This window comes from Gopherus evgoodei, chromosome 5, assembly GCF_007399415.2.
Source record: "Gopherus evgoodei ecotype Sinaloan lineage chromosome 5, rGopEvg1_v1.p, whole genome shotgun sequence".
Lineage (NCBI taxonomy): Eukaryota > Metazoa > Chordata > Testudines > Testudinidae > Gopherus > Gopherus evgoodei.
In genome coordinates, this window is record NC_044326.1 from 80,003,014 (window position 1) to 80,026,025 (window position 23,012).

The 23,012-nt window shown below is 39.1% G+C and overlaps 1 protein-coding gene across 1 annotated transcript in view; it reads right to left on the bottom strand.

Annotated features, from left to right (window-relative positions):
* Window positions 1-1,303: 1,303 nt before the first annotated feature.
* TMEM144 (transmembrane protein 144) overlaps window positions 1,304-23,012 on the bottom strand; it is a 32,045-nt gene continuing 10,336 nt past the window's right edge. The window contains 12 exon segments of the mRNA XM_030564491.1: window positions 1,304-2,576; window positions 4,571-4,624; window positions 6,464-6,561; window positions 8,844-8,963; window positions 12,508-12,626; window positions 14,650-14,726; window positions 15,874-15,955; window positions 18,257-18,337; window positions 18,859-18,958; window positions 20,219-20,341; window positions 21,714-21,887; window positions 21,890-21,914. Coding sequence (XP_030420351.1) covers window positions 2,493-2,576; window positions 4,571-4,624; window positions 6,464-6,561; window positions 8,844-8,963; window positions 12,508-12,626; window positions 14,650-14,726; window positions 15,874-15,955; window positions 18,257-18,337; window positions 18,859-18,958; window positions 20,219-20,341; window positions 21,714-21,887; window positions 21,890-21,914 — 1,137 coding nt within the window. The 3' untranslated portion in view covers window positions 1,304-2,492.

Genomic DNA, 23,012 nt, shown 5'->3' on the forward strand with positions numbered 1-23,012 from the left:
TGAGTGAGGCTGGGATTAATAACGGGGCAAGCATGAGATTAGAGACTGACAAGGGAAGACTGGGCCAGACATTCAATTATTGTCCCCTCATAGGTGTTTAGGTACCTACCTCTGTGTATATATGTGTACACACACACACACACACACACGTCAGAGCATATATAAATGTATTTGGCTCCTACATTGGGTACCTAGAAGTGGCCACATTTTCAGACATGCTGATTACATAGATACGGCTCTCCTTGGTTTTACTGGAAAGTCTCAACATGTCTGAAAATCTTAGATCATTTATTTAGGTGTGTATATTAGGATTTTGGTGCCTCACTTCAGGCAAAGTTTTGTGTGTGGATCAAACTATACATGGACAACTATATGAACAGGCAGCAATGCAGAAATAGCAAGGACTCTGCACAGCAGGTGACTGCCTACAGTGATGAACAGAAAAGCATGAAACTTTCATCTTGATATGTCCTGCATTTCTGTGTCCTTTGAAAACCGATATTATACACTATAATTTTGTTTTAAATTAGAAGATATGTTCCGTTCATTAAGTAAATTCAGACAGCAGTGTGGCTCAGGCATCTAGGCTTGCATAATTTTTTGATTTTTCACTGGAAAACAAATTTCTCCCCAAACTGTTCTTTATTCTATATTTTCTATTCTATATTTTCCAAATATATTTTCCTCAGGGGGGAAAAAAACATTTTTTTTTTTACATAAAAAAACAAAACTACAGCTGTAGTCCTGAGGGTCTCACGAAGCTGCCTGAAGCCCGAGGTTAGAACATTATAATTCTACAAATCCCTGCCATAGGCCACGGAGAAGATCTTTGCAACATCATTGGAAGGGGGGAGGGAATTGTGGGCGCGATGGAGATACAATCATATGCTTACACACACTCCCTGATGACTTTTAGCCTTAAACCCCACATTCAGACATGCAGCAACACATGCTGCTCTTCCCTAGGGTCTGGATTAGAGTAGCCTGGCAGGTTGGGGCTGTGGATTCCATCCCTCTGTTCCTGGAAACTTCTGCAAGAAGCAAAGCCCTTTCAGGCAGCATTTGCTCCTTTCAATTATTTGGTCACTAGGGGGAGTCTCACTCTATTATTATCACTACAAAAGTGTGTTTTGTTTTCCTCCTGCTGATAATAGCTCATCTTAATTAATTAATTAATTAGCCTCTTAGAGTGGGCAACTCTCACCTTTTCATGTTCTCTGTATGTATATACATCTCCTCACTATATGTTCCATTCTATGCATCTGATGAAGTGGGCTGTAGCCCACGAAAGCTTATGCTCAAATAAATTTGTTAGCCTCTAAGGTGCCACAAGTATTCCTGTTCTTTTTGTGGATACAGACTAACACCGCTATTTTGAAATCACTCTATTTTGAAATTGTACATGCAAATCGAGTCAAGATACATCACATGCAATTTGCCCTTGAGCAAAACCTGTTTGACAACATAGAAATTACCATGAATTTTTAGTATAACCAATTACAAAATGTTACTGTGACAGCCACAACTTTAACATGGAATGTGCTATAAGAAAAAGTCTGACTATTCAGAAAATGCACAATAGTTGCAGCCTGTCAACAAATCTTTAACTAACTGTATATGTAACCTGGTAACAAACTTACATTTCTTACACTGAAGGTATTGCTCCAGTTCCAGAATAAATTGTTTGCATACTTCCTCACAATTCTACTTCAACTGAGTAGATTTCAGAAAATATTTCAAGAATGATGCCCAAGGTACTAATATTTGCATAATTTAAGTGGAACTGTAAACTACTTCTTTCAATAAAACAAAACGAAATGATCATCAATAAACGTTGTTGACTATTTCAACAACAGAGCTTTTACATTCAAACTATAAAGTGAATAGCCGATACCTTTTTAATGTAAACTTACATGTTAATAGATAACGTCTTAATAATACAAAACAACATCCTTTCCCAACAAACCTTGCTTCAGTGATGTTATGGTTACTTTGTTACCAGATTGTTTTGTATATCAGCCCTAATACACCAGAACACACAATATATTAAAACAAATGTACTGCCTTGCAAAGTAAAATATTAAGAAGCCAGAATTAATATTCCCTTTATCCTCCAACCTGCAAAGATGAATTAAAACTTATCCTGATTCAATGATAGTTTATAGACCAATGGATTATATCAGAAAATTATAAAAATTATTTGAAACCCTTTGAAGGCCAATTTTTGCTCCTAAAATCACCCAGAAAGACAACACTGGCACCTTCCAATATATTTTAAAAAAATATTCCACACTATCTTTTACTTGTTTCAGGCCTGAAACAAATTCTGCTGAATTTTCTCAGTTGGCATAAAAAAACATGAATTATGAATATTCGCCAGTCTCTTGTGAGAGTGAAGATCTATTAATCATCTCAGAAAGTGTCAGAGATCACAGTCTTCTTAGAGTGTTTTTATTCCCCAGTAGCACCATCTGCTGGTCCAAGCAATCCCTTCAAATTTTAGAAAATGCTGTGGAGAGTGACCCAGCCAAAATGACGCAAAATGCTACGGAGAGTAACAGGTAGTTTTTCAATCCCTATATAGTCAAAGAAAGAGAAGAAAAATGTAATATCACTTGTTTATAAAGCAGTGTTTTAAAAAAAGATGGGTGAGTAAAATGAAGGTGAAGTTGGGTTGTTCATAGTAGATTGCATTAATAAGTGAGTTTTCTGAAATAGCATTTATCAGAAACAAATTTTAAGTGAAGACTCATGGAAAGTGAATTGCAAGCTCATATAACATTAGTGCTTATAACAGAAGAGTTATTGTCTTCCCGTCAGGGAACCAAACGTAATTGATGTGTTCATTCAAACCCAGCCAAACATTGCTTAAATAATGCCATGAAGTTAATGGGAGGCTTTCCGTAGACTTCAAAGGGACCTGGCCTGGGTTCATAAAGATTGTTCACAAAGCAGCTCACCGTGAGTAATTGACACAGCCATATCTGTTTTTATATGGGAATTAGTCACAAAAACTATTCAGCAAATAACTGAATATTTCTGAGAAATTTCATTCTACTCAAGGACAATTCTCAAACAGCAAAAGAAGCAGTTAGTTGAATAGATTTTTACAAATTAACTGGGCAACTAGAGTTCTAATCCTAGTTTGGACACTGACCTGCTGTGTGATGTTGGGTCAGCCAACCTCCCTGAGCCTCACTTTTCTCATATAGATATAGAGATAGATAGATATCTCTCAGATAATGATATTTACCAACTTTACTTAAGCATGAGCTTATGGGTATATACACATGGCAATACGAGGCCTGTGGCATGGTCATAGCTGGCCCAGGTCAGCTGACTTGGGCTCATAGGGCTCAAAAATTGCAGTGTAGATGTTCGGGCTTGGTCTGGAGCCTGGGCTCTGAAATACTGCAAGAGGGGTGGCTTTCAAAGCCTGGCTGCAAGCCCAAGCATGAATGTCTGTACTGCAAGTTTTAGCCTCATCACCTGAGCCTTGCGAGTCTGGGTCAACTGATTTTGGGCTGCAGGTTTTTATTGCAGTGTGGATGTACCTGTAAGCATATGCTTCAGTATGTGAGTACCTGTAGTCCTATTGAAGTCAATGACACTTTCATGTACTTGCATGATCTTAAGTGCCAATACCTTTAAAGATCTGGGCCTTAGGTCCTTTTTCAGTAAAAGTGCTTAACTCTAATTAATTTTAATGGGAATTAGGTGCATAATCCCTTATATGGGTCTATGTGCCAATCCACGACACAATGTGACTCATGAGACAGTGGCACCACCAGCTCTAGAAGTTTGTTCAAATTTCACAAGGGTGACTTTTAAAGTGAAAATGGCTTTTCGATTTCCCCCCGCCCCCCTCCCAATCAAAGCTTTTCAGTTTTATGTAAATTTCATAAACTAGAAGCAAGCAACTGTTCAACTAGGGGGAAAAAAACAACTTATGACAAATATTTCAGCCAGCTCTAATTATAGTGGTAGAATTTAGTAATCTCTCTAAACATCAGAGACTAATTTTAGCAGTATTCTCCTTTTAATCTTTCAAAATGTAGAACTTTTAAAGTATATAATTTTTTAAATTACAGCAAAGTATATGGTCACTCATGAGACTTCCAAAATCTTCTTTCAGACATCCAAAAATAGTACTCCATTAATCTAAAACATGTTTTAGTACATTGGTCCATGTCAATCTAAAACGTGTTTAATATACAAAAGGCTTTTTGTTATATTCTTAAATAATCCATTTGTTCTTGGGCTCTTGCCTCCTGATCCTGCTAAAAGTCCTTCATGCTATCTCACTGCTTTTTATACAGATATGGAATTCAAGTTTTAATTCTTCTAAAGTGAACGAAAGCTCCACACAGTCACATCAAACTTTTTCTTAGAAAAAAATATTCTGGCATAACAACGGTCCTATAGCTCCATCTTGTATCTGCCCTCTTATGACAGGTGCAGAAGAAGTCTCATGGTGACAGCACTGTACCATGTATCCTCAAGTCTCAGGTTTCACATGCAATTCCTGAAGTCAGATATAGGTAAAAAGTTAGGACATTGTTGGATTTACCTTTATTTCTTTAAATACCAGGACTCCCCACATAGCAGCTACAAAGCCAGGGCCCTAAAGAACAAAGATAGCTTTGTTCATATATGTAGCATGTCTTAAAAATGGGCAATTTTCTCAATACTGAATTCAGACCTTTCCTTCCTGTGTAATGCAACTGTAAATGCTCATGAACAAAACATAAACACTGTTGTAAACATTTCAAAGGAAGGGTCAGTAAATCCTGCAGGAGGAAGAAAAGGGGGAGGAAATCTGAAGAAAGGGTATGATCTGGACCTAAATTAGACTGCAGAGGCTGCACCTTGAACCTGCCACTATATTCATTCTTGATATTCTCCAACTAGTAAATCTCACCTCAGATTTTCATCTGCAGTCCAGGTTGGAGGAGGCTACTCAGGCTTCTGCACATGATCTTAGCCATTACCCTGGTTATTCCTAATACTTACTTCATTATTACAACTAACTAGTTGAACAAAGGTTTCAGAGTGGTAGCTGTGTTAGTCTGTATCAGCAAAAACAATGAGGAGTTCTTGTGGCACCTTAGAGACTAACAAATTTATTTGGGCATAAGCCTCTCCAAATAAATTTGTTAGTCTCTAAGGTGCCACAAGGACTCCTCGTTGTTTTTTTTAGTTGAACAAAAGTTTGCCTTAATCACTTGTCCTGAAAGTGAAAGACTACAAATACATCCTCCTTTATTTAGCAAGAATCTGGATAATCCACAAGGGGTCAGGCCAGGTGCACAGGTCATAAAACTACCATTTATCAATGACGTTATACAACAGTTTTCCTAGCTGACAGCAAACTTAGTGATAATGAAGAGCATCTGGAAATAACATTCTTTTCCCAGTGAAAGCTATATTATGACATCCAGTTCCTGAAGGAAAGAATTATTAAATACACACCAAGAAATCATCATACTATGAACAAAAAGATGTCACTTTAAAATACACAGCAATGATGAGTTCTCATGTTACACTTAATACATGCAAGGTGAATAAAGGTGGTGGGGGGGGAAGAGAGTCAATAACAAGTGTGGGACAGTGAGCTGTCTGGAAACCCAGTCGCCAACCCCTCTAAAATGGAGTAGAGAGGTTGATACAAACTAAAAGAAGTGCATTTCATCCGAAGCTAAAATCATGATTGACACCACAAGACTACAGTTTTCCTCTACAAAAAGAAACATACATTAACAGCATCAGCTCATTTGCTGCATCATCTCTTACACTGATATAGAGTACCTGGCAAAGTGGCCCTTTATCTAGTGGAGGATAAAACTTACCCAGCTACAAAAGACTAACTGCTCATACGCACTGTATCATACATGTAAATAAAATAGGCAAAATTGGCCAACTGCTGCTCATCTCAGTTACACAAATAGTACCATTAATCTTTTTTAACAAAGAACATTTTTTAGGTATTGAAAACACACAAAAGGATTAGTATCTGAATTCATAACTTTATGCAAAATAAATATTAAAGACAGAAAATATCACAAATTGTGAGGAAGACAGTGAACAGTGTAACTGCCAAGATGAAATCATGTAACTGACTGATCAGTGTCTCCTCCCCTACCCCCCGTGCCTCATCTACAGAGGATGAGGGTCTATTACAGAGATTGACTCTCTTACTTAAAAAAATACTACTGCTTTTAGCTCTGGAGGCCACTAGTTCAACCCTGGATGCCACTCAAGATGGTTGTTGTCACAATTATACGTTCCTAAAAGCCAAAGGCAATGGGGGAGACACAGAACTAGGGGTCCTAAGAAAAGTTTACAGACTGGCTGTACAGACTGGACACCTCAAAGTTGCAAATTATCCCCCAAAAGGGAAAAGAAAACCCTCATTTTAAATAATAATGACACAGTGAACAAAGTTTTTTAAAAAGGTACTCACTGCAGTAATTATTGGAAAGCTGACCACCGCACTGAGGTAGTGATTAGCTATGAACCAGCAACAATTGGCTATTGCCCAAAGCACACCAGCAACAAATCCTAGAAACAACAAATTCCAATCAGAAAACTATGTACAACAAAATATAGGTCACTTACAGCAGACAGTGAAAGACATCACCATTTACTGTGTGCAAATGTAAAACAGAATCTGAATAGTATGTCGACGATTGATTATCTAAATCTAACCTTATGGGATAAAATCATCCTTTTCAAGAGAAATGGCCATGGAATGGTAACACCACAGGGAGTGTTTGTGGGTGAGCAGTTAGGTAGTGTCACAATTCAGGGAAACTGCATCTGTATTTCCCCTCAGTGGTTCAGCAAGGGCATCCATTGTCAGGCTCCCAGCTTCCCAACCACTGCTCTTGGATGGACCTCTGTGTGTGTCTCTCTCTTTTCACTGGGGAATTTCCAGGCGGCACAGTTCCCTGTACATGATTATTCCCAGCACAGACAGGCTGCCCCAGGACACCTGCTTCTTTCTCTTCAGAGATGGGTAACAGGTGTAATTGTTACAGTTACAGGGTACCACACAGCACTTTCTATGAATGCTTACTTTGTTCTTAAGATAAAAAGCATTACAGAGAAAACATATAAAAAACAATAAAAACCCACACACGTGCTAATAAGTTTACCAATGCTAACATGGATTCTGGAGAGAGCAGTTCTTCAATCTCCCTCCCAAGGGGATTCCTTGTGGTTATAAGTTCAGCTCAGAGCAAACACTCAGTTTTATGAGATCCCAGTGGGCCTAGTCCTTCCAATCCTACCCTAAGGACTGGAACTCTCCGTAGACCAGGAGTCCTGTCCGTTTGCTGGATCAGAAAGAAGGCCCTGAGTCAGTTTAAAATCAGGCTATGAATCAAAACCCTTTTTCTTGCCTGTTGGTTCCTTCAAAGGGTTGATAATGGAGAAAGTATGTTAGCATCCCTCTCCCTACTAGAGAAGGTACATACAATAACATATACAGAATTGCATTTTTAATATAACATACCCCAAAGGTATTAAACTTAATTCAATAAGGTTTAATTTTATTTAAGTTTACTTTAATTCCATAAGGTTTGTTCAGGATATTAGAGGATATTGTCAAAATCTGTCACAGCTAGCCCAGTCCTGGGTGGAGATATGGCTTGATCTCATTGTGCAGATTTTCTAAGATCCACAGAAGGATTTGACTGAAACAGTCAGGACTGATGTAAATGTATTTAGAATATTTTTCATAATACAATGTTTGCATTTAATATTGATCATCTTAAATGTTTCTGTTACTCTACATAAAAACAAAATATGAAGTACAATATGTGCCTTAATGTTACTAGCAAAAGCAAATATTGATAGGGTGGGCTAGAAAGAGAAGAACTTCTGCTGAAATCAAAAGAATAACTCTTTCATACTTTAGTCTTTGTTCCAGGCAGATTTAATTATTATACTTTTGTTCTCTTAACACTTACAGCAAAGAACACTTACAGAAATTCAGGCCGAGAGCCTTTTCCCATCCCCTATGTGAACAAAATATTTTTTCTAAATGGCAATAATATAGTAAAATAATGCATTATTACCAAAGTGAAAGAACACACATATGGAGTAATTAATTGCTTTACTATTATATTGCTGTTTAGGAAACTGTGGTTTTGCATTCATATGTGGGTCTGGGAAATGTTTAGCCTGGATTTCTATTAGTTCATTTTGCTTTGTTCAATGGGTGTTATTCATAGCATTAAATTAGAAAAAAAAATCAGTTAATCACTTATCATTTAATAACAGGACAAGAGTTTGAGGTCAAAGTGTCTTTTGGTTTAAGATTATTTAAACTATATGGGTGTCACAAAAATCCTGCTTAGACATTGAGTTCTGGAAAAATAAAGGTAATCCAAATACACTGAATTTACAACTTCTGTTGATTCAGTTTCTGTTTATTTTTACATTTGCAGTGACACTGCTTCACCATCTGACTTTTCGCAAAGAGGATATATTTTTTTCTCCTCACTCCTTCCCCACAGAAGTTCTAAAATTTTCAAAGATTAGTACAATATGGTTGGACTCTGTTATAATTTTCTGGGCAATGTGTTCTCAGTTCTGGCAAAGTGTTAATTTCAGAACATCTTTAACACGCAACATCACAATTCAAATTGGACCACAATTTTTCATTGTTTCCCAACCTTTTCACATGTGCTCTTTCAAAAGATACCAAAAGTCAAGAGAATGTACTTCCAAGATTAACTATAATCCCAAGAGTATGATTTGGAATAATTATATTAATACAGCTGCAATTATTACAGGAATTAACTTAAATTAAAACCTATTTTATTGAATAGTCATACCTGGTATTATGGCTTCAGGGTAAACTTTAGGTTTATTTTTCATGACTGCACAGTACATCAAAAAATATATGGTACTTGTGAGAAAGATTCCACTAAAGTGTGCAAAGACATAGTCTAAATCTGAAACAGAAATGGAACAGAGGTAAAGATATAAAATCACAGTAACTGTAAATATTTTTACTAAACTTATTCTATGCTGTTTCATACATAGTGTGCATAAAGCCAAAAATGCACAAGGCATTACTACTAATAACTTGAAGTGTGGTCATCGTCCATCCATTTTAAATAAAACAAAAATAAGAAAAACAAAGGAAGGGAGCTTGTTGCATTATCCATGTGACACAAACATGACTGCAAATATTACTATAGATGGAGTTGTTCAATCATGCAAGTTAAATTATGTAAGGGACTTCCACTGCGTTGACTATGCCATAAAATCATATAAACATAGGATTAGAAGGGACTTCAGGAGTGTGGTTCACAGTAGAGCCTAAAATTGGGATTTGGGTGCTGAAACCTCACACTTAAGCACCAATGTTTTTGACTCAAGAAGAAAAGGAATCCCTTGTTTTTGTCCTAATGCTGCACTCCTGAGCTTGTTGGCTGTCTTCTAGGTCAGTGGGGGCAAACTGTGGCCCGCAGGACCCTTCCCTCTGGTCCCTGAGCTCCTGCCAGGGAGCAGGGTCAGGACAGGCTTGGGAAGAGCCAGCACAACTCCCCGGCAGCATGGTGATGAAGAATGCAGGAGCCAAGAAGCTTGTTGTCCACCTGCCTAATTAGAGACTTTGGTTCATTATTACTCCAGCACTGTGAGGAGAAAAAATTATGAAGGCTCCACTCCGACAAGAAATTGCAAGAGAATGACAGTGGTACAAAATACTTGCATGAATTGTTAGAAGACAGAGGAGAAGCAGATAGGGCTGCAAATTGGGGGGAAGTTAACCCTGGCGAAGGATGTCTTGAAATGCTCCTTACAACTCAGTTAGCAGGCACTAAATCAGTCTCTCTCTCCTGCTTGGGCTGCTCATGCCCTCAACCTACTCACTTCTGATGCTGTGCTGGCCAGGCTGGAAGAGCATGGAATAGTAAGCCCTTGTGTTCTCTCACACCCACCCCAGGTGGAATTAATGCCACTGGAAGCTGTCCCTGCCTGCAGGTATATGGGATCTTGGGGAGCAATTACCACACAGGTGGGGTGCAAAATAAACTTTATTAAGAAAATGCAAAAACAGGGAAAATTTAATAGTGAGGGGTATGGGGTTTGTTAAGGTAGGCAATTGGGGAGGGAGTTCTTTTAGTATAGTATAGGGGGTTTCAATAGTGGGGTACAATACAGTGGGGTACAATACAGTTGGTAACCAACTAACACTGAAGTATAAATGTAACAGGTAGCTAACAACTTCTAGGTAAAGGGTGTGTCACAGCAGCATATAACCAACTAACAGTTATGGGTAAAATGTGTTAAATAACCAACAACTCTAGGTAAAAATGTGTCACAGTGGTGTAAATATAAAATGTGAGGTGTGTGAGACAGAAAAAGGGTAACCAATGGGGTTTTATGCTAGACTTCAGTAATACAATTGAGGTTTGGCAGCAGTAGGAGCGGGGTGAACACGTGGGGGAAGGGATTAAAAGAGAGAGAGAGAGAGAGAGAAAGGCAGTGGTAGAGGAATGAGGTTAGGGGATGGGGGAAGAGGAGCACGTGGTGGAGCAGAAACCAAAGATAGAGGCGCTACAGAGGGAGATTTAAACTCAGGGAGACACAGAGAGCAGACAGGCTGCAAGTTTACACAGCAGAGAGACTGCAATGAGTGACTGGGGAGCTCGAGGGGGGGATAGGGCAGTGGGAAGACAAATTCAAATAGTAAAAACCTTATCTATCCCCTAACTTAATCAAACTTATATAAAATGACAAGCAGCTACAGAATACAACCAGGCAATGATTTTCTAAACTTATCTTAACCAACAATTAGGCAACACAACAAATATCACAGAAACTTACAAGCTCTACAATCTTAACAAACTATGACTTATTAAATTTAAAAAAAAACAAGACCTATGGTGCACCTTATGCTATGGGGAGGTTACAGAGGGCAGAGTGGTATGTATCCAGGACCCAGCTCCCAAGGAAGCCAAGGGATGGTGGCTACAGCGGTGGATACAGCTGAAAGCAGAGAGCCCCAAGGCAAAGCCCACAGGAGCAGAGCTTAGCAGTGGCAAAGAGCCCTGTAGTTTAAGAGAGGTTTTAAGACACAGACCAAGGTTTAGCTTGAGTCTGTGTGCTGGGGAAACAGAGCCAGCAGCTAAAATAATAAAATAAAAGTATAGAAAGTTTTACAGAGGGATTCTTACCAGTCCCCAAGGCAGCAGCAAAGGCAGAAGCAGCAGCAACATCAGAAGAAGCAAGGAGGGTTTGGTACAGTCTCAATAATCAGGAGATCTCTCAGGTAGCAATTCGTTCTTCGTGGGGGGGGTTTCAAAAACAGGGGTACGCTCAAAAATAAAACGAGAGCGGAGAAAGGACCCCCCAGAACCCCTGGCTGATCAGACCAGGCAGCAATGCAGGAACCTTTCTGAGGTGTGTTTCAAAAATGTCTGGTTTTAAAGGCAAACTTGGGCAGTTTCCCACCAGTAATCCTGATAGGCTTCCTCTGTCACAGGGGAGGGGGCATAGGGGAAAAACCGAAGGTAAGCCCAGAGACATGCCTGGACATAGTCCTGTGCAATAGGTGACTCAAGAGCACATGAGACTATGACTCATGCCCAGGATCTTAAAACCACAATAGGCCTTGCAGCTCTGGACATTGCCTACCCTACACCAAGCCCAGGTTCAACAAGGTGATAACAGGACTAACCCTTTGAAAAGGGCAGTGGTCCCACTTAGCATGCAGCACAAGTGGCCATCCCTTTGAGAAGGGCAATGGCTCTTGTTAAACAACTTAAGGGGCCCTCCCTTTGAGAAGGGCAGTGGCCCTGGTAAACAACTTAACAGCCAGGGAAGGGCGGCCACAGAAGAACAGAAAACAAAATGGAGTCTGGGGAAACAAAATGGAATAGGGGAATAGCTGTAACGGACAGAAGCCTGCAACCGAAAGAGAAAATTGAGCTGTCTTGTTTGGCTGCAGCTGAATGCATATCCACTCTTAAAGCAGAGGGTCTCTATATTTTCCCATAATTCATAATTACCCCCATTAAGTATGGGGACAATTAATATAAACATCATAAAAATATATTTTCTGCACAATAAAAGCAGAGTATGAGCTGTAAAATGGATGAAGAAACCAAACATTTACATTATTAGGCTCCTTATGTATTTGGAATGTTGCCTACCAATGCAACCGTGAAAATCTAGATGGCCTCACAAGAAAAATAAGTAGAAAATCTGACTAAATTTCAAAATGCTTCAAAGAAAAAACATTTTGTTGTGAATGAAATTGTGTCTAAACATCACTGAGGTTTGGCATTCACTGGGCCTGATCGACCCAGTTTGCACAGCTGTAAGTGACTACAAACGGGGCAAGGTAGTGGAGCATCCTGTGCACCGATTCCTCTGTCACCACATAACACCAGGAGGCATGGGAAAAAAATCACCAAATCTATTTACAAAATTAATTGGATATACAGTAGTTATAAAGTGAAATAAAAATGGCGGATTGGCCTTTACCAAATTGACTTGCTCCTGTGTATACCGTTCCATTTCTTCTACCATGGTCCTTGATGTACAGCACTGGCACAAAGCTGGAACCATAGAATATTCCAGCTACTACTGCTAGGGTACAGCCTCTTAGAGAGAGGGAGAGAGAGAGGGGAAGTCATTATTAATCGGTAGACTTGATAATATACTTAAGACAAAAAGAACAGGAGTACTAGGGCACCTTAGAGACTAACAAATTTATTTGAGCATAAGCTTTCGTGGGCTACAGCCCACATCATTGGATGCATAGACTGGTACATACAGCAAGAAAATATTTGTGCATAGAGAGAACATGAAAAGGTGGAAGTAGCTGTAAGAGGCCAATCAACTGAGATGAACTATCAGGAGAAAAAAAGCTTTTGAAGTGATAATTGAGATGACCCAACAGGCTCCAAAGAGAGACTGCTGAACTCGAATATGCAAATTAGATACAATTAACTTAGGTTTAAACAGAGACTGGGAATGGTTGGGTCATTACACTAATTGAATCTATTTCCCCATGTTAAGTTCTCCTCACATTTTCTATGGGTCATCTCGATTATCACTTCAAAGGTTTTTTTTCTCCTGCTGTTGATAGCTCATCTCAATTGACTGGCATCTTAGAGTTGGCATGGGTACTTCCACCTTTTCATGTTCTCTGTATGTATAAATATCTCCTGTCTGTGTGTTCCATTCTATGCATCCAAATAAGTGGGCTGTAGCCCACGAAAGCTTATGCTGAAATAAATGTGTTAGTCTCTAAGGTGCCACAAGTACTCCTGTTCTTTTTGCGGATACAGACTAACACGGCTGATACTCTAAAACTAGTAATGATATAGAAATTACACCTTCCATCACATTATTTTTATATTACAGTAGTGCCTAGAGGCCCTATCCAGGGCGCCATTGAGCTAGATGCTGTATATGCATGTAACAAAGAGACAGCCTCTGCCCTAAAGAGTGTACATTCCAGGTTAATGACAAGACCCAACAATGAACTTTACTAAGATGTGGTGGCAGCTATGAACATTTAGAACCACTGTACAGGGTGACCCACTAAAGGGCATAAGGGAAGCAGATAAAAGTCTCATAGATTCATAGACTTTAAGGTCAGAAGAGACCATCATGATCATCTAATCTGACCTCCTGCACATTGTAGACCACATAACCTCACCCACCCACTCCTGAAATGAACCCCTACCCTCTGGCTGAGTTACTGAAGTCCTCAAATCATGGTTTAAAGACTTCAAGCTACAGAGAATTCACCATATACACTGGTTCAAACCTGCGAGTGACCCTTGCTGCATGCTACAGAGGAAGGCGAAAAACCCCAAGGTCTCTTGCCAATCTGACTTGGGGGCAAATTCCTTCCCAATCCAAAATATGGCAGTCAGATAGACCCTGAGCATGTGGGCAAGACTTACCAGAAAGATACCTGGGAAAGAATTCTCTGTAGTAACTCAGAGTCCTCCCTATATAGTGTCTTGTCTCCAGCTGTTAGAGATTTTTGCTATTGCCAGTCACTGATAGGCCACATGCCATCGTAGGCAGTCTCATCATTCCATCCCCTCCATAAACGTATCAAACTCAGTCTTGAAGCCAGTTAGGTTTTTCGCCTCCACTGCTTCCCAGAGAAGACTGTTCTAGAACTTCACTCCTCTGATAGTTAGAAACCTTTGCCTAATTTCAAGCCTAAACTAAGTATGTGTTAACAGAAAATAAACACAGTATTGCACTCAAACTGACCACAGCATCCGGTGTTTCTGTAATCTCTACATATGATGGCATAAACACACATTGGGGCAATTGAAAAGTCACTGAAAATCTATTTTAAGTAATCTCCACAAGACAGTATAGATAATTTGTAATTGTAATTAATATTGTGGCCAGTAAGAGACAGTGCATTGAAGAATTAGAAGAACAAACACTGTTATCCAGTTAAAATGTACCTAAGCAGTTTTGCAGTTACGCCTCTTCATTATAATACTAACATTATAAAAATTATCATTTGTTACAGTGTGAGAATGTGCTTCATACGGTACAGGACACAGAAGTTCCTTTACTATTTTGTAGCAACTTCAAGAAACCCAGGTTAACTAGCCAGAATGAAGAAAAGAAATGGTAACTACTTACATTACTCTTTTTTGTACTGCAGAAAGACTGTCTACCCATGAAGCATCAGAATAGGTATTTTCAGAATTGTTGACTGACTGTTGACAACAGTTACAATTTTAGTGTCAAATGTTTTGGAAAACATCCAAAAAAAGTGCATCCTTTAAAACAGAACAGTCACACATTGGGGAAAAAACATCTTCTGAATGAAAGGCAGGAGACATGGGTTTACAGATAGGCCCAAGCCAAAAAGATTGGCTCAGGACTTCAAATGCTTCAGGGTGTCTGACTCTGGGGCTTAACTCAACACACTGTAGAGAGAGAATCCAAGTACAAATCTGGATTTCAAAACGTGTTTTCCCTTAAATTTGGTGGGTGCTACAATCCAGAGGTTTTCTTTGTTCTCTGTTTCCAGTGTTGTTGTTGACTGTGTGGGTCCTTTGCCATCACTAGTATCATTTCATATCCATAACCATTTCTGCTTATTTTTGCCTTCCTGTGCACACACTGAATCCTTCTCTATAATACAAGCAGATTCTATGCCAATCTCTGCTTCCTTTGCTCCACCCACAAATCCCCTGCTGAAGATTCCCTTGATAAGGAGGAATCCCAGAGGGCATAGTTGGGTCCTATACCTCCCTCCCTGTGGTTCCCAGTTCAGGCAGCATAGTGAGGGGGAGATTGACTGAACTGTGCTGCTGTGCTCCAGTTATCCTTGCCTGGTTCATGCGCCCTAAGGGACAATAGCCATCTGGCACCAGTTTCAGGTCTCTAACCTGTGCTAAGGGCAGGGTCAAGAAACAGGGAGTCATAATTACCTGCCTGCTAGCTTCCTCACTCTGCTGCACAGCAGAGAATCTGGCTGCCGAGACACATTGTTTGCTTCCTTTTATCTAATATTCTACTTTTACAGCTCAGTTTTAGTTCCAAAAGCTATAATTAAAATTATTTCCCCTTACTGACATGGGGGGATATTCTCAATCATTTATTAAACCTGTATCATAATGGAAAAGGACTTGTGAACCTATACAACATGCCAAGCCAGTAACAACCAAACTGTTGTGAAAAGCTGTTTCTGTTGCTAAATACTGTTGATCTTACAAGACACATAAACTGAAGTTCATATAAATAGGCATCTCCATTTGACCATGTATGTTGACAAATCTGGATAACATCAAGTAATTGCTTTTCTTTCTATGCTGATGCACATTTTCAGTGAAGTAAAACAATAGTCAGAGTACTTACCCTTTCTCTCAGTAATGGAGTGACTTCTAACGAAGTTGAAGAACTCTGAACTTCACTTTTTACAAAAAGAAATATGATAGTGCTGTGAAGAGAAAAATACATTAACATGTACCAAACATCAGTTCATGATGACATAACATTTAATATCCCAGGGCAAAAAAAGTAGTTGAAGGCATAATCCTCATTTTCATTTTGTTCCTTATTTTTCATCCTTTGTTTGACAATGTCACACTTTAGTATACCTTGAAATGAACCCTTAGCTATCTTGATTCATCTTATTAATTAATTTAAACACAAGTATATACTTTGATCAAATCTACTTTTAAAAATGTAGTAGAGTCCTTATAGTTACCTCTTGTCATATTAATAGGATGTAAATGTCACTGTTCTGATATATCATCGCATTATTTTTCTAAAGACAGTTGTTATAGCCCAGTACTGCATTTTCAAACTATAGCAGATGTACACTGGAATATCCTAAGGGAAATTCTATATACACCCACTCTGGGGTGGGGTGGGAGTGAGGGGTAAGGAGAGGAGAAAATGAATGAGACCTTCTTTCCAAAAAGCAAAAGCATACTACATTTACCAGAATTAATGTTTCTAGAAGGTAACTAAATGGTTCACAAAAAGGATGTTTTTAACACACCTTTACTTTTACAGCTTCTGTGCAGCAGACTTAACAGCTTACTGCACTTCGTTTGGCCTGGGACATAAACTGAGAATAGAAATTCTAGGTCCATTTTCTCAAGGAGCACTCTGATTTGTTCTTTGTTTTGTTTTTTATAGTCTTTGCATGTTTTTCAGTTAAATTCAGCCGAAAATGTTAGGCCCCTCCTCAGAAGCCTAGTTCTGTGATTGGTAAGAGTGTGGAACAGTGAGGTTTAAATAGGAGTAATTACCAACATATTTAACTTTCAGATTTGATCAGGTAAATACGTGAATCAGGATTGGCAGGGTTTGTTTTTCAATGCCAAGGAATGGCGCGGGTCCCCATCATGCATGGTTCTTCCTCCTCCTGAGAGGATAAGAAGGAATATTGGGAAGGGGGGATGTCAGTCTCCTCCATGAAGACTAGGAAAACACATATTGTTCCCTTCCAGGCCTATGAAGCTTAGATGAAATGCTTAAACTGTGAGTTCCATCCTCCCTAAGGGTATGGCTGCACTTGCAGATGTAGATGGGGGTGGGGAGGGGTAGGGTGGAGTGTGACAGGGAGCGTGTTGTGTGTATGTGTGGGGAGAGACTGTGGGTTTTGGGGAGGGGGCTGAGATCATGTCAGCATGCTGTCTTGTAAGTTCAGACAACAGCAGACCCCTCCTACCCGCTGCCTCTCTCTGTCACACAGCATTCCACAGTAATGGTTGCTTTGTCTCGGAGCAGATAAGCATGCCAGCTGTCAGAAACGGAGCTTTCAAAGGGCATATCCACATTCCTGCAGTAATTACAAAACAATGACAAGAGTGGCCACTTGACTTAAGGGGATTATGGGACATTTCCGGAGGCTGATCAGAGAGCACTAATGCAATACCTCATTCACGCTGATTCCCAGGCATTTCAGCCAATGTGCACCAAGTGTTAATCTTCTCGCCGAAGTGGAGTACTAGGAGAGCTCTAGCCCTGGAGTTAGAGTGCTCTACGTGCCTTGCTACTGTTGATGGGCAGTGAGCTAGGGTGCCTGGGGCTGCTTTAATGTGCTCTAACTCGCAAGTGCAGCCAAGCCCTAAGTGCCTGGAAAGAATAGCTGCTCCCATAAATAAATAAAGAATTGGATGTCCTGTAGGGGCTCCTGGAGGATGCCATGGTTGGGGAATTCTGGCAGTATGGTTTCAGTGTTTCGCTGCTGGGGATTGCACAGCCTCTAAGGGCAAGAGATGGTGTGGATGGCCCTGGATTCAGCTGAATCTATGGAGTATGCCAGGTTTGAGGAATGGTTTTGTGGCCTAGTCTATGGAAAGGGGCAAAGAAGAAGCAAACTCCACCTCTCTGAAGGATTGAGGAGAGACAAATTCCACCAGGAGATCATAGCTTTTTCCAGGGAAGGCTTTTCCCAACAATTTTCAAAGTGAAACATTTGAGTAATTTCATTATGACAATCAATCAATCTACATCTGGGATGGTATTTAACATGTCCATTGGCATAAAAATGTGCTTCTCCATTTACGAAGACCTATTTTGCCATTGAATTGGAATTAACATTTGTGTAATTCCGAAAATAATTCTCTGTCTCACTGGGTAAGACAACTTATTACGTTTTAAATGAACTGCATTTGAAAAATTCATTCAACTAACACACATCCTCTCCTATTAAATCAATACCTCAGTAATTAAATCAATGATCTTTTAAATCAAATAATTGTTTATTATTAGGAAGAATATTTACCTTAACACTGAAAGTCCAGCTCCAATATAATTTAAGATAGGTTTTGATACCTCTTCTGGGTCAATTCCAAACCAGCCGAACCTGGAATATTTAACCACAGTTTTATTTGATTCCATTTATATGTATTAAATTTTAAATTAGAGTCCAGTCTTGGAAATCCTTACTAATGCAAGTAGTCCCACTGCAGTCCAGATTATCAGGACTGGGCTCATGCTTAGTGAAGTTTTGCCAAGAGGCATGTAAATGTAAATTCCAGGCTAAAAGATATCAGTTTAACCATGTACAAATATGATGATAAAGAAAACAATGAAAATAAAAACAGCATTTTACTTGGACATGAAAAATATGATTTTAATTAATCAGATGAGTGAGCATCTAGGGTCTTTTGCAAAGAAGATCCAGTAAACATTTTCTTCTTATTGAGAATCTCACAAATAAGGGAGCACAGTGGATTACAATTAACCTGAATATTTCTTTGGGAGAAAAAAAATTCTTTTTTCTTTCATACATCTTTTGCATTCATGCTGAGTGTTTTCATTAGAGTTGTTAATGAAGAAATGACAGCATTCACATTGGGTAGTTTAAAGTTTAAATGCAGTTACCTTGAGCTTGCCCAGCCAGTTAGCAAATTAAAAGAAGCCCAGATTAAGAGTCCAAGACCTAAACCAATGGTTTTAACAATGGGGACAACTGTAATGTTACCTGCAATATGGAAAAACACAAAAGCAAAATTATTTTAATGCCAAAATATTTTGGTTTTAAAATTGAGCACTCATATGTGTACTTTGAATTCCAATATGGTTTATAAGACCAGATCCTTTGAACATCAGTCAATATGCAGTACATGTTAAATATTTAACAAATGCACACACACACAAACACACTTTCTTCAATTCTTCATCACCCACAATTTTGAAAGCTATGGCGCTTATACAAGGAAGGTACTGAAGGCATTGTATGTAAGGTCTTTAATGTACCACAACCCTACAAGAATGCCTGGTACTCTGGTTCTAAATCTCTCTCAAGAAGAGAATGCCATTTATGTCTAACTGTGCAATAATCATGTTTTAGGAATAGGAAGAGACCAGTATTCTTGAGTTTTTAAATTTTCCCATGTACATACTGAACTGAAAATTTCTGTATTCTGTAAAGAGTTTCCCTGTCATTAAAGTGGGTTAAGTTGGTTCTACTCTGCCTTTTGACTCAAGTTTGAACTCAAAGTACTGGGTGCTATATGAAATTTCACCAACTAGGTTTTAATTCACATAACCTGTGGTGTTTTTGCTTCCACCAATGGCATGAAGACACAGCAAGGCAATTTAGAGCTATTTCTGTCCCTAAGGAGAAGAATCTGTCTGTTTTATGCAGTGATGCTTCCTATTAAAGAGCCCTGCACGGGACTACAGCTTAGACTGTCTAGTCATTTCATGTTTTTTTTTTGACGATTTTTTTTAAGGTTTAATTTATATCAATCCAATTTGAGGACAAAATTAGGAAATTCACAGACAGTGCTTATCACCCAGCAGCTCCCACTGGCTTCAGTGGGAGCTGCTGGCTGCTCAGCACTCTTGAAAATCAGGCCACTTACTTAGAAGCTTAACTTGGGCTTTTGAAAAACTTGGGCCAATAGGTTTCTTATAGCTATTTAAAATGTAAGCATTCCGCCTATGTTGCCATATGGCTAAGGTAACTTTAGCATCTTCTGTTTCTTCAGCCCTTCTAAAACATGGATATTATTTGGTACCTGTATTACTTTAGGTTTTTTAATAAGGCTGCTGAAGACCACTGTCAATGATAAAACTGTAAAATCTCATGTTCACAGTAATACATACAATAATGGCAGAGATCCAACAGTGTAGAAAACAACAAAGATCCAGTTAGTATTTCAATGTTATCATCTCTGCCTCCTCTAAGGAATTAGCTTTATTGGTCTCTGAAGAAGTAGGATCTCTTCCTCATTACCTGTAGCCCATACACTACCCCCAACCATAGCAAGAGGCCAAAACCTAGGGCTATTCCGAATAAGGTTCACCACCAATGATACTATCCATATTGCAGCACAGAGAATCCACTGGAAGAACATTCCTGGAGGGGAAAACAGACAAATAAATGAATATGTTACCATCAATGGTTTTTAAAAAAGATTTCTTTCAAGTACTTATGTGTGAGCCTGTTGTTTCTTGTTCATATAATATATCTCAGATGAAATTATGCAGATACAATTGAAATCTGGTCACATATTTTAGAGAACTATCCCTTATGAAGTTTATATAGCCATGTTACAATATTTTTAAAAGGTTATATTTTGGGGCAAGATGTTAGCAGTCAACCAGTCATTTATTTCTGGGTTCTCACATTCTCTGTACACTTGCTAACTACATTTGCTTGGACAGAGTTAATACAGCCCAGATCCTCAGGTGCACATGAGCTCTGCTTAGCTCTTGAAGAGGATAGACTTGAGTTACTCTCCCTCCCTTCCACTCCCAACCATGAACATGTTAGAACAGCCTAGATATTACTCTAACTTGCACAGGATGGCTAGATTGCTGTACACTTTGGCCAAACTTCCTCTCGCTCCCAGCAGATCCTGTATTCGGAGGGGCCAGGAGTGGGTGAAGTATTTGCTGGCTTTATGCCCCTCCTCCCCCCAGGACTTCCCTTACACAAGGGAAATTCTTGGTTGAATATTTAAACCAACTTTTTTGTCCCCTTTGCAGTGCTGGATTAGCACAAAAAGAGGAGAAAACAGAGGCTAGTATCCACCCTCTAATGCAGATATGGTTACAGAAAATAATTTGGGATAGGCCTTTTTTGATCACGGGATTCTGGTAACCAGTGAATAATAATATGTCTTCACATATACCTAGATACAGCATGACCCCAGTATAAAGCAAGTGAAGTGCTGTGGCAAAATCATAAATCATAAGTAGGAAACTAAAGAGGTTGTTTGGTGTTATCAGATTGCCAAGACAGAAGTATTCAAGTTTCTACTTTTGATGGCTTTTAATGTTATCTACAATAACGTGACTCAAGGGATGGAGATATTTAATAGATCACCAGCTATAAAGGGTAAATAATACACACTTCAGTGTGTATTTGAGAATTTGCAAACTGTGGGGGATTGAAAGGCACTTCACTTTTTGCTTTTCCATCTTGCAGCATCCTGTAGTACACTCTCTCTGTCTCTTAAGTGGATGGCAAGACATAAGAAGGGCTTCTCAAAGTTTTTCCACTTCTTTGAGTTTTTATTATTGCTTTTACAAAACTAATTGTTGCGAGGAAAAAATGCTGTACTTCTTCCACCTCTCTCTATAGCTGAAGGCTGTGCTGGGGCTAATGCTGATACAGCTGGGAGGTTTCAGTAACCAGCAGATTCCATATTCTCACCGAAAGTGTGTAAAACTTAAACACTGTTCTTACAAGTGGTAAAACTATTAAAAAAAACCAGATTGTTTACCATCACCAGTATCAAATTTCTTAACAGGTACAAAGTTTGTCCCAAATAAAAAGACAGCTATTGCAGAAGAGATAAAGCCGATAGTGAGATCTGTTCCATTACTGTTGACGGAACTGTTATTTGCTGTCCAGCTGTTCATTTCTGTTCTGAAAATGCTTCTTGTTGTGGTGCTCTTTTAATGAAGATCCTTTCAGACAGCTTCTGGAAACAGAGACCAGAATTAAATAAATATATTTCATTGGATCATAGCAGTCCTAATGGAGTTTGATTTTTAGTAATGTGGGGGTTTAAAAGGTCCTGCTTTCTACTTCTCAAAAGCTGAAAACAATTGTAAGGAATAATGTAGCCTAATGAGCTACCACCATAAAATTTAGATAAGGGAGAAACTAAAGGAATACACATTAAATATCTGATCTCAAAAGCAACTTTAAGCAGAAGAGTATATGGAGATATAAAACATGAGTAGTTAGAGAACAGACACAGCCATAATACAGAATTATGAATACTCAGATGTATCCAGATTAAGGGAAGGCCTGTGCTTCTTTATGGACAGGTGCTAATATTGGAATGATCCTAGTTCCAGAATGTTGCTATGGGAGACTGTCTGGAACCAAGCAAGCTGATGTCTTTTAGGTTTGCATAACAGCACGTATTAGGCAATTCAATGCAATCATCTTCCTCTGGTAGAGGAAGTCTTGGCAGTGAGACTCTCATCAACCACATTGCCTAGAAACCAGAATGGAGGGGAAGATGGGCAGTGCAATGATTCCACAGAGCCAGTATGGAAGCCTAGGCTTAAAGCTCTTAAAATCCACGGAGTTTAAGGGGTCTGGGGTTTTTTTTCTGCTGAAGGTAAGGAGAAACCCATAAAGTTTCTTCCTTAAATCTCCATGGAAACTTTTGGGAAGATCACAGGGAGGGAAGGCTTGCAGAGTTTTTCTTCACTCCATAGCCCCACTCCTGTGGGGTTTCCCCAAGGGAAGGGCTGCTCTGGACCTATTTAAGTAAAATTCTTCTGAAATGTAACCTAGTCTTAGTGAGGGGAAAATGGCATTTCATATTTTTTTTTGTAGATTTAAGAGAGAGTTTAATGTAAAGCTATTTCCTGGGTTTTTCTTTATTTCAGAGGAGGAAGAGCTGTGTTCCCCGACATCCATTCCCTTACTTTACTTCACCTTCTCCAGAATTTCACTATCAGTTCTGTTGGACTGGCACTATTATCAACTGCTGCAGCAGAGTCACAGGTTTTGCTTGAAACTAGAGATTTGTATCAACAGGTGAAAAATTCACTCTCCACAT